The sequence below is a fragment of the Dendroctonus ponderosae genome, unplaced genomic scaffold (assembly GCF_020466585.1).
Source record: "Dendroctonus ponderosae isolate FM_Combo_2020 unplaced genomic scaffold, Dpon_F_20191213v2 Dpon_F_20191213_6, whole genome shotgun sequence".
NCBI classification, from domain to species: domain Eukaryota; kingdom Metazoa; phylum Arthropoda; class Insecta; order Coleoptera; family Curculionidae; genus Dendroctonus; species Dendroctonus ponderosae.
The window spans coordinates 11,199,945-11,211,129 of NW_026018814.1; the positions used below are offsets into that span (position 1 = coordinate 11,199,945).

The following is an 11,185-nucleotide window of genomic DNA, read 5'->3' on the forward strand; positions in this document are numbered from 1 at the left end:
TTAAATTTAAAGTTAAAGGTATTAGTAGTCATGATGTTCATGTTCGAAATAAGTAAAACAGTTCGTTTAAATATTTTAAAAATTTGTTCAATGGCATAATTCCTAAAGAAGATCAAGTTTACTTGTCAGGAACTCTTGGTCAGAATAGTTTGATAATCTGTCGCCAGGAATAATTCTAGGTTATAATAAACAAACAAATTTGAAAAAAGTTTATCAAGGAAATTTAAAAACAAATACCAGAAAAGTACTTTCGCGATGATACCAGGCGTGAGCATTGCACCAGACATACCTTTAGATGCAGTACAGTCGAAAAATATAGTGGTAATTCATCCAGGATCTTTGAATTTGCGCATTGGCAGGGCTTCGGACTTAAACCCAGTAACTGTCTTGCATGCGGTTGCTAGAAGGAGAAAACCTGGGGGCCAGGTAAGTCTAAACATTACATAGGTAGAAGAAGATAAAAAAATGTTTTAATAATTTTCAAGCTTACTCACTAAATAAATTTAAAGTAGAGAGTAATCTTTCTCTTCAACATTTGAAAACATTATTGTAAATGCATGACATCCTTGAGTATTTCCTAATTCGTGTGCAAACAATTAGGTTTCAAGCAGTGATGAACTATGTAAATCACTTCCCAACGTGAATTTCATTGCTTCCCTTATTGAGAATAAAAATTAATCTTTGTAAAACAAATGTAAAATCTTTACTCGTAAAATAATTTGATTTGTTATTTAATTTTGTAATCCCTTTGTTGGTAGGTTTTACCTGATGATGGTTTAAAACCTAAAGCATACCTAATAAAGGAACAGTTGAGGAAATTTTGAAACATTTTTGCAACTTTACTTATACTTTCTATCTGATGATTATTCTTTAGAGCTCTCTAATTAATTTTAGGCATATTCTGACACCTTTTTACCAGACCGTACCGGGTTGAGTCATACAAAAGAATTAGAAGAATCCCGATTGGCAATTTCACATACTCTACAGTCGTGTTTGCAGTCTGATGGGAGAAGAAGATACGCTACTCCGCCACAGCAAATTGCGGCATTCAATAGAAGAGTACAACCGGAAATTGTTGGTAATTTTCTTGTTGGTCTTCATTTCCTCAATTTGAAACTAAGTCAGACTGTTATCAGGTGACACTGGAGGCGATTGGGTTAAATTTGAAGGCGATACAATAATTGGCAATGATATATTTCGTTTGAGCCCAGATGAAATGTTTAATATCCATTTTCCTTACAAGAGGGGCGATTTCAACATCCACTCTGGACCAGGGGGGTCAATGACATCGGTTCTAGCAGACTTAGAAACAATATGGACTTATATCATTGAAACTAACTTACAAATCAGTCGCAAAGAGTTGAAGGCTTTTAAAGCCGTGCTGATAGTCCCAGATGTTTATAACAGAACCTACCTAAGGGAACTTATGTACTTGCTGTTAGGCTCTATGGGATTTGGCAGTTGTTTTCTGGGTAATAAAAGTTTTTCAATAATTAAAAGAAGCCTATTTCATTGTGTTTTTAGTACAAGATCATGTATCAGCTACGTTTGGTTCTGGCTTGGCCTATGCTTGCGTGATTGATGTAGGCGATCAGAAAACGTCGGTATCATGTGTTGAAGATGGCATTTGCCATCCTAACACTCGCGTCCGATTGGAGTATGGTGGCGGAGATATTACACAGATATTTTATTGGCTTTTACAAAAGTGTGCATTTCCATATAAAGAATGCGATGAACAAGTAAGGAAGGAAATATCAATTCTCGATGCTGGTTGAATTTCTTATAGAGGGTGATTGTAAATGCACGTTAAGGCTGTATTTTTTGCGTCAAAATAATCCCTACTTTTGCAATAAATTTGAATGCAATCGTAATATTTTAACGCCACTAGGCACACCCTTTCTTTGTCATCTTGTCTTAAAAGATTTTTCGGATATCTATCTTATTTTAGTCGCAAATTTCTTCTGAATTTCCCTTGCAATGTTCATACAAAAACATTATGAGAATTTTAAAAATCAAAATAAAAAACTATTTTTGTGCACCCTTTGATATGTCTGTAGTGTGGTTTATTATTGCGTTATTTTGACCTAAAAATACCCTTGAAATGTTAATACTGAACTTTGATCACGTATTATGTATTAATGAGAATTAAATGTATATGTTATGATGCTTCTCTAGAACAAATTGGATTCAATGCTTTTGAGAAAACTAAAAGAGGAATTATGTCATGTGAATCTCGATGTATGTGGCTCTCAAGAAAAATCTTTTACATTAAAACAGCCTCAGAAACCTATATGCCACTTTACTATCCAGGTATGACGATTATGATTAATTGAGGATAATAATAATGCATATTATTTTGATCAATTGTTTAAGGTCGGAGATGAGTGCATTATAGCTCCTTTGAGTCTTTTCAATCCGGAACTGTTTGCTATAACTGGTTCGAAACAAATACACACTCAAAAAATATCGACTGGCGATCCTGAAGATCCACATGATGAAATTTATCTCAGAGATATTAGAAAAAAAGGTACAAGTCCCATACTACAAACTAACAGAGTTCCCCTTGGCACGTTGCAAACGCGTTCGTCTCTGTAGGAATGAAAGAGGAATCTTCGGCAAATGAGTTAAACGAATCATTTCTGGAAAGTCAGCAAGTGGGCAATGATGATGATATTGTTGTGGATGCCATGGACCCAGTTATTAACCAATCGGTTAAAGAATTCGTCATAAATCCTGGACAAATATTGGGACTGGATCAGGCTGTGTTACAAAGTATTGATAGGTCAGAAATTTATAAAAATATGGATATATCGGATTCGTTGAAAATCGTGGCAAACGAGTTAAAACCGTTAAGAGACAATAGCTAATTGCCTTTTAAGGAAGTGCACCCCTGGGGTCCGTTTAACATTTCAAATAAACACCAAAAATAAAGCAATTTGGGTTAGTTAGTAGTAAAACTTGAGGAAAGATGAGTGTGTAATACTACATATTAAAACGTATGAAAAAGCCCAAAATTAACAGCAAATGCAGTTATTAATAAACATATCTACTCTTCAGGTGTCCAAATGAAGATCTGAAAAGGAAAATGTACGGTTGTGTACTGGTGGTTGGAGGAGGTATGAAATTCTCGGGAATAGGTATGTGAAAGTTTACTTAAAATTACATTGTGCATAAGCACAATTATTTTATTTTTAAGAACATTAAGCATTCATAACTTATTAAAGCCTATTTAAACTGGACAAAAAAAATGAAAGTTGAATATAAGAATGAAATTTAAAGCTTTACAACTTTACGTTCTTTGTGTCATGGTAGTGTATTGTATCGGCTTAAATTTATCTGTATATTTGCTTTCAGGAACGTGGCTTCAAAATAGAATATCGCTTCAGATTCCATATTTGTATCGCGCCGAACAGCTCGACATTATCACCAACCCTAGAGACATGGATCCTTCAATGGTAGCATGGAAAGGTGCCTGCATTATGTCTTGTCTTGAAACTGCACAAGAATTATGGATCGAAGCTGTAGAATGGGAGAAGTACGGAGTGAGGGTTTTAAGAGAGCGCGCTCCGTTTACCTGGTAATCAGAGTTTCTTGTCAAAACAATAAATTTTATTCGGCACATATTGGATTTAATCATGTACTCATCCAAATTAGATCCGTTCTTGTATAATATAGCCTATTAGGCCAAAATTGTATAAACACAAAGCGTTTCATTAATATTTCCTTGGAGAAAACTTTGGGATGTTTCAGGCAGAAAACTAAAGTAGCTGAAGTGCATTGAATGGAGGGTGATTTCATTTTGTTAAGAAAACTTTATTACTATTCAAACAGTCTTGAAGTTACTCGCAGTATTTATTAAATTCCTGCTATCTATTTTGATTTTATTTATTCGGTAGCCCTTATGTTGATTTATCGCCAGTTCGACGTTCCGCATAGCAAATACGCAGATATACCTAGAAAACTAAATGACTCCTAAGTAAAAACACTGAGTTCTTTTTTGACTTTATCTAGTTATTTTTTTTTATCATTATTTGATATTTTTTTGTCTGCGCTCTCAGTGCATTCTTTGCGATAAACGGCTTCTACGTGCAATGTTAGAGGAGTTTGTGGTGTTTCCATAAGCAGGGTATACTCTAATTCCCCTTTATCGTTGAGTCTAACAACAATATAAATTGCAAGTTTTTTTACTGTGATAATTTTGAGTGATTACCTGTAACATCGATGAATTGCTAAAATGCTCTGTTTAGCAAATTTCATAATTCCTAAACATGCCGAGGCTAAAACGACTGTATTGCCTTTTACGTAACCTTCTTCTAGAGAAGCAAGTCCAAAATTCATAGCTATAATGTATTTTTTACAAAAACTTCCGATGGCTTTTTGGTATAAAATTCAGTTTACCTGTGAGAAATGCCAGAGTGCACTGGTCTTCATCCACTCTGAGAAACCCATTTTCAAGATGCATCACGCCCTTGTTCTGTGGATTGGTAGTGACGGAGCTATACGTTAACAGAGGTTGGCCCATGAACTTAAACTCCAGAACTTCGTCAAATTTAATAACTTTTTGCATAGTTGGATAACTCACTTCAGCTGAAATCGATGTCCATTTGCCTGCGAATGAGTCCGGAAGTCTATTTTTTAATCTACTTGTGTCTAAATATATATGGCTTACCAACAAGCCAATGAAGATTTCTTAATACCGCATGTAGTCCCTTAGTGGTCATTACAGAGACACGGAAATATTCATTCTTAATTAAAATGTTCACATTGCTTTTGAGATTTGAAGTCCAATCATCTTTGACAAGTCACGCATTCCGTTACCAGTAATTTTCGACAATATTAGCCGATATTAATTATTAACAAATAATTGAGATAGGAGAAAAACCATTCAGTTAGATCCTATTACTATTTTATAAGATTATTTAGTTCGTGTAGTAGCTTCTTCCCATTTTAATATTTATTGCATTTGTACTGTATTTGTATATCCCTTAAATTATCAAACCTGAAACTCATATAATTCGAAGGGAATACCTATAGGTTGAGATCGAAAAGATTTTAAAAATTCAAAAATACTTATATTAAAATTTACAATGAGAGAACCAGCAGATTTAATAGAAATTGTATACAACTATTTGACCTATTTTAGCACAACTCGCACATATCTTGGGAGTAAAACCCGTGCATATATAAATATAAATATAATAAACTAATTTTCATTTTCCAAATGTACATACTTTCAGCAAAGACTTTTTGCTTTCAATGTACCTACAATACAAATGTAGGCCAATGTGAAACATTGGTCTTTATCCTCATCAAACCCACACAGTTTCCATTGATGATTCTGCCTGAATGCAAAAATTGTATTCAAAAAAATGTATTCAACATGATTTTAATTAAAAGCATTGTTGTATTCTTGCAATAACTGATTTCAAACCATTTTAAAAACTAAATTTGGTCCTTGTTATTTTTCACAAGTAGTAACTAAAATTAAAAGATCAAACAGCATTTTTGTAACATGAAGAATATCAACAATACAATTTTAACTAAAATCAACCGCGTCCTATCTGACAATGGGATTCCGATTCCTACTGTAGAATGCTAAACTGAAGCATCTCAAGCTGCAAAAGTAGCAGTCAATCGGAACATGAACTGCTTCATTTGCACTAGTGTTAACAGTTTCCGATATATTCGCCAGCAGCAAGTTATGTGTTTGTCTAAAAAAGACAGTAAAACATGCTTTACCACAAACGCAATACTTTGCATAGTCCAAGTAGTCAGCCAGAGTCAGAGGAATTGAACCTTTTGGGTATGAAATTCTTGCCCATAACACTTTCTTAGCTGAACATTCCTTTAATGAGCAAACTTGCAGCGTTTTAGGGAAAATGCCAGCCGCATTTGATATGCTTTGTTCAAACTTATTTCCGGATATATCAATGCTTTGCAATCTTAATTTTTTAATAGTTCCCGGTAAAATGGTGAGGGAATTGTTAGACGCAGAAAATATTTTTAATTGCTTTAAGCTCCCAATTCCTACAGGTAATGCCACAAGGTTATTATAACTAAGATGTAGAGTGTGAAGACTGTACAGCTTCACCAGTTGATCTGGCACACAACTAAGATTGTTGTAGCTCAAATCCAGTAGGTTTAAGTTTTTTGATAGACACCCTCCAATCCAATGCCACTGTTTAACTGACGTTCTACCTAATAAGTTATGCGATATGTTCAACTCCCTTAAGTTAGAAAGCTTGTTCAGCTCTTCTGGTAAGTTCTCGATTCGATTATTACTTAAATTGAGAATCTTTAGTTTGTTCAAATGTAGAATTCCTTTGTCTAAACTGCAGCGTTGAATGTCTATAATATACAGTGTTTCCAATGTGCGTGGGAAGCCTTTCGTAGGATAATCAGACCTGAAAGTAAATCGTGCATGAACATATTGTGCGGAAGTAAACGTATCGCATAAGCGGTTAATAATTTTTATTATGATATATATTTTGAATAAGGAAAAAAGTAATGTTTGCGAAACTTTTTAATGAAATTTTTGCAATTTCTTTGTGATTTATGTTATATTTTACACGTGCATCCATTATCCACCTTTATACTGGTCTTGTAGATAACGCTTAATATCCAGCGTGAATTTAGTATTCAGTACAATATTTTTATCTTTAATTAATGCATGAATATGAACTCGTTTCTCAATGGGATGTATTCAAGTAATAGTGGGGATTTGTAAGATTTTGCTTTTCTGTTTACTTTAATTTAATTTTTAGTAAAGTAAATACTCTTTATTATAAGATCACTTTATTCTGACCAAATATCAGTGTGTGCTTTCATCATGTCTCTTTTATGAGAAAAGACTTTGAAACTACTTTCAAACTCTTTAGGCGACTTTCCAGTGAATCAATTAGTCCTGCAAACTTTGTAACCACTTCCCTATAGTAGACCAGTTGTTCACACTGTTCTAGCACGTCGCCAAGAATGTATGGTTTAATTTTATAATTAACTAACAACCATTGTTTCAAATCTTTACGGATGTCTAGCTTTTGATATGTTCGTAATAAGATGCAGCATATATAAACTATTTATAAACGAATATGCAAACATACCTTTTAGAAATGACCAACTTTGTGGGAGCGATGTCTTTGGCTTTAACTGGCATTACGTTCATACTGGAAAATGTAAGTTCCTTAGGAGACACTTTTCCTTCCAAAGCTCGCTTCACAAGATGCAGAAATCCTTTAACCTGAATGGGGTCCCCTTGTATACATAAATCGTGTTCTGGTTTCTTGATCTGAATAGTGCACTTTCCTTCCGCAACAAACCGAGTTAGGACTTGTTTGATATTGTTTCTTAACGGGTATTTGGTGCCGTTTTTGTTCTGACCAGAGAACAGGATAAAACAAAACTCTTCACTATTTGGATGTTTACATAATGCAAGAGTGGACTTGCACGGCTTTTTCCTTAGATTGCCAGGTAAATTCGGCAAGCACCGATTTACTATGCAAACAGTACAGTGGATTTTCATCTTTTTGGCAATGCCAATACATTCAAATTATTAAATTTCTTATATTTAATTAATAGGCGACAAGACGTTTAAACATATAGGTTATAAACTTATCATTTCCCACTATTTTTGTTCCCTTCATTTTTACCCTATTTTACCAGTGGCGTACGCTGAAATACATGACACAGATCCCATCCGAATATTATATGACGTTAACTAATTATGACGCACTGTGAGCCAATTTAGGTTAGATTATGGTCAGTTATTTTAAATATAAAACAAAAAAAGTTTTATATTAAGCTATAAGTAGTAATTTAATATTATCTAAGTGTAACTCAACTTTACCCTTTTCTTACAGTAAATTGAAGCAATATCGTAAACATTTCCAAACTTAAGATCACATTGAACAAATCGTGACTGTCAGTCAACGTTTAGGTCGCACCGTATCCTTTTGAATACAGGTCTATTAAAAAATGGAGCAATTCCTTATAGCCGTTACTTGGAGAGTATGAAAAAGAAGAAAAGAAACAAAAACAGTGGGTATGTTTTTTACAGTATTTTGTGGTTAATTCCTAAATGGTGCTCTTCTAAACTTAAAGTCTGTAGCAATATCGAACATGTTTACGTAGAAAGTGAAAATAGTAGCAGGGAAACACCATGTTGCTGAACTCAGCACCATCGGGCATATTTTTCCTGATCTGGAGCTTCCGAAAGAATTAAGGAATTTTTATAAGCAAATAATAGTTTTAAGAAGTTCTAACTCTCTCGCTTGATCACCTTTTTCCACCAATAAAATTTCCTTTAGCATAAAATTGAAAGACGACATTTTCAAACTCTAAATTCGTGCTTTGCTCCAATTATTTTAAGTTATTTATAGGTTTCTTACTACTTTTTTGTATTCTCTATCCCCACACAACATATCCAGATGAACGACGCAAAAAAGTTTGAGATCTTTAAGGGTGAACCGAATAGAATGAGGCTACAAGACATTAGATTTAACTTTCTCTATCATAAAACGTATATTAACTATGCGAATCTATCTAATGCAATATAACAGGGTTACTTGAATTGTATGTAATGAGTAGAATGAAAATAGTATGTGTATTTGCGATTAGTTTTTACATGGTGCTCTTCAAAACTTAAACCGTACAACAATGTCGAACATTCACAAAAACTAAATCTATAGTATCCACAGAATAGACATGCGGAACCAGCCGGTTATTTAAAATTACCCGTTTGTCGTGGCAAAATATATTAATTTGCTAGTTCCGCATCTGAACCGACTATCCCAGCTAAAACTATCTCCCCGCAAAATACTAACGCACTCATGATTAACCCTAGAGAATACCACCGAAACAGCCACTCCAACTCTTCAAATTTTATAGTGATAAACTTATTAGTTTCTTGATCAATAACTTCGAGCTTTTTTGCACTGGCCAGAAGGGTTTCAACAAATTTCTCATTGATGCCACTTTGCAAAACGAATAATAGAGCTTCTGATATATTGGCAATAAGAGAGTGTTTTTTATAGAAAAATATGCCAATGTGGATCAATGACAAAGTCTCAACTTCTCTAAACATTGTTTCTTCATTATTTGTAGTGGGTACTTGAGGAAAATTATATTTGTAAGACAAAAACCTAACAATGTGATTTGTCTTCGGGTCAAGTAGGTATTCGTTCATATTTGGCTGCCATTCAACTTTCAGGTTTCGGTCTATCGAAAGTTTCTCGACAAAATCGGAAAGAACTGGCCATTCAAAATAGATTGGTTCTTTTTGCGTTATTAATTCTTCCAGGCTTTCCGCACCGCAATGTTCTCTACTGGACATTAAAGTCTTAAATATCTGCCCCTGGACAAATCCATTAAACGCTACAGCAGATAACAAAAAAATTGATAGTAGTGAGGATTTTACTTGCAACTTTACTGCCCACATCAGCGTTGTTTCTTGGTTCACTAATTTCGATAAGCTGCAAACCACATATGAGACCAATACGTAAGTACTTGAAATAAAAACAATCAAAGGCATGCTTATTTTGAGAAAACCGACACGACGAACGCATTGATTTTTTGGAGCAATTAATACAACAGCATCTGAAAAGTATGTGGCGCTAACATCAAAATCTCGAAAAATTTTCTGACAAGGCAGGACTCCTATTATAGCATCACAAGAATGATTGTAGAGCATTGCCCAAATTTCGAAGCCAGGCACATTTTCGTTGCATAAAGAAGATATGTTGCATTTGATGTACTCTATGGACATTCCCAAATAACGGCCTACCAGGTCAACTACTCTTTGCTCAATACCTAAAAAAATAGTGTTTTAAAAAAAGGAGCTAATTTTGAATCATCCTATACGTATCTTTTTATTTTATTTTATTTTGAGCAATTGCAGTTAATATAAGAACAAGTCTTACCTTTATCTGAATGGGGCAAGATGGTATAAGGGCTTTTTTCATAGTAACACACTCTAATTGATTTCGTGGAAGCAAATAAATACTCGTTCAACGACATTAGAAAATTCGGTTGCATCCGATTACATTCTCCGCTATAAATTCCCAAGTAGCCATTTTCGAAAATCTCTATAAAAACTACATATAAAATAAGTGATTGCTTAAAGAACTGGCATAATTTCTTGGCAGGAGGGCCAGGTATGATAATAACAAATTTTCCTGCATTGAAATAATTCCTGTAGCTATTTAGCTGAAGAAAAGTTTCCTCAAGGGATGGCATATTATCAAACTTGACGAAAACAATTAGAGGAGCGTCGGCATATGAAGGGGGTAAATCGAAGATTTTTTTACCATCAAATACAGTAACAGGCAAATCAATTTTGAAGAAAATATTCACGAAAATTATCCAAGTAAATTGCTTCTCTCCTACTCTCGCAGGAATCAATTCCAATGTCCAGTTTTCCATTTGGGATTTAACGGGAGCTTTGAGAACGTTCGAGCGCAAATTGTTATTAAATGCGGTTGCTTGCGGAAAAAAATTAATAAGTATGCCGATAACAAACAAACATTTCATTTCAACTGTGTGCTTGTAATATTGTACTATTGGAAATTTAAATAACTCGCGTATATTTATATAATAAGCAAATCATTTTTTAATAGCGTAGTTTCTATTTACTCTTTTACCCATACATTTAAATAGAACATCTAAAACCTGTAACCAAATAGATTAAAACTGGGTGCGCATGGTAAAAAAACTAGACATAACTATACAGTGCATTTAGAAAAGCCGCGGTAATATTTAATAAGAGGAAGATTGTGCAGGTCAGTTTATGAAAAAAATTCCGATAAACTTAAGGGCGGAAATGTTTCGTTGCCAAGATACAGAGTTACAAGTATATATATACAAGTTATTTAATTGTTTTTTTGTTCGATGTTATCGAAGGTTAGTAGCGTTTATTGTTTGTAATAATAAGCGGTTGACTAGGTCTTAACTAAATTAAAATTACTGGCGCCAGTACGCACAATTTTGGCTAATTTTATTAGTTAAAGCAACGTACAGAACAGTATTTAATCATATCTTTCTTCGTTTGCGAGACAAAAATTAAAAACTATTTTTGCTTCTGCTTTATTTATGTAAGTGTACCAGAGTGGATTCATGCAGAAATGGAAATATTTTAAAAACATTTATAGAAAGTAACAAACGTTCCTATTATATCTAAATAAATGAATGAAAC

General features: G+C 33.8%; 3 protein-coding genes and 1 long non-coding RNA gene across 5 annotated transcripts; 2 read left to right on the forward strand and 2 right to left on the reverse strand.

Annotated features, from left to right (window-relative positions):
- The first annotated feature begins 28 nt into the window (after nucleotides 1-28).
- LOC109544689 (actin-related protein 8) lies at nucleotides 29-3,701 on the forward strand. The gene is made up of 9 exons (XM_019915037.2): nucleotides 29-426; nucleotides 895-1,078; nucleotides 1,137-1,472; nucleotides 1,525-1,739; nucleotides 2,176-2,310; nucleotides 2,374-2,527; nucleotides 2,596-2,782; nucleotides 3,058-3,137; nucleotides 3,355-3,701. The coding sequence occupies exons 1-9, from the start codon at nucleotides 256-258 to the stop codon at nucleotides 3,579-3,581; spliced, it is 1,689 nt and encodes a 562-aa protein (XP_019770596.2). The 5' UTR covers nucleotides 29-255; the 3' UTR covers nucleotides 3,582-3,701.
- A 289-nt stretch (nucleotides 3,702-3,990) lies between these two features.
- Nucleotides 3,991-7,758, reverse strand: LOC109545171 (leucine-rich repeat protein 1). 2 transcript variants are annotated; one of them, XM_019915710.2, is made up of 5 exons: nucleotides 7,101-7,758; nucleotides 4,670-6,404; nucleotides 4,399-4,608; nucleotides 4,211-4,340; nucleotides 3,991-4,156 (listed from the first exon to the last, which is right to left on the reverse strand). In XM_019915710.2, the coding sequence occupies exons 1-2, from the start codon at nucleotides 7,517-7,519 to the stop codon at nucleotides 5,558-5,560; spliced, it is 1,266 nt and encodes a 421-aa protein (XP_019771269.2). In that variant the 5' UTR covers nucleotides 7,520-7,758; the 3' UTR covers nucleotides 3,991-4,156; nucleotides 4,211-4,340; nucleotides 4,399-4,608; nucleotides 4,670-5,557. The 2 variants fall into 2 exon arrangements, with proteins under 2 accessions (XP_019771269.2, XP_048523267.1); XM_048667310.1 differs by having other exon boundaries at nucleotides 4,399-4,628.
- Nucleotides 4,012-4,721, reverse strand: LOC109545108 (peroxynitrite isomerase THAP4). The gene is made up of 4 exons (XM_019915602.2): nucleotides 4,670-4,721; nucleotides 4,399-4,608; nucleotides 4,211-4,340; nucleotides 4,012-4,156 (listed from the first exon to the last, which is right to left on the reverse strand). Exons 1-4 carry the CDS (start codon nucleotides 4,719-4,721, stop codon nucleotides 4,012-4,014), a joined length of 537 nt encoding a protein of 178 aa, XP_019771161.2.
- Nucleotides 7,759-7,862: 104 nt separating the features above from the next.
- Nucleotides 7,863-8,310, forward strand: LOC125504802. The gene is made up of 2 exons (XR_007281703.1): nucleotides 7,863-8,038; nucleotides 8,098-8,310. It is a non-coding gene; the product is annotated as an uncharacterized LOC125504802 (long non-coding RNA).
- The last annotated feature ends 2,875 nt before the right edge of the window (nucleotides 8,311-11,185 follow it).

Excerpts from the sequence above, each read along its gene's own strand:
- LOC109544689 (XM_019915037.2), top strand. The coding sequence starts at position 256 with ATGATACCAGGCGTGAGCATTGCACCAGACATACCTTTAGATGCAGTA. Across the intron at positions 1,740-2,175 it reads ATAAAGAATGCGATGAACAA|AACAAATTGGATTCAATGCT; the intron begins GTAAGGAAGGAA and ends ATGCTTCTCTAG. Across the intron at positions 2,783-3,057 it reads GTGTTACAAAGTATTGATAG|GTGTCCAAATGAAGATCTGA; the intron begins GTCAGAAATTTA and ends TCTACTCTTCAG.
- LOC109545108 (XM_019915602.2), bottom strand. The coding sequence starts at position 4,721 with ATGACCACTAAGGGACTACATGCGGTATTAAGAAATCTTCATTGGCTT. Across the intron at positions 4,609-4,669 it reads AAATCTTCATTGGCTTGTTG|GCAAATGGACATCGATTTCA; the intron begins GTAAGCCATATA and ends ACTCATTCGCAG. Across the intron at positions 4,157-4,210 it reads GCAATTCATCGATGTTACAG|ACTCAACGATAAAGGGGAAT; the intron begins GTAATCACTCAA and ends TATTGTTGTTAG.
- LOC109545171 (XM_019915710.2), bottom strand. The coding sequence starts at position 7,519 with ATGAAAATCCACTGTACTGTTTGCATAGTAAATCGGTGCTTGCCGAAT. Across the intron at positions 6,405-7,100 it reads AAGTTGGTCATTTCTAAAAG|GTCTGATTATCCTACGAAAG; the intron begins GTATGTTTGCAT and ends ATTTACTTTCAG.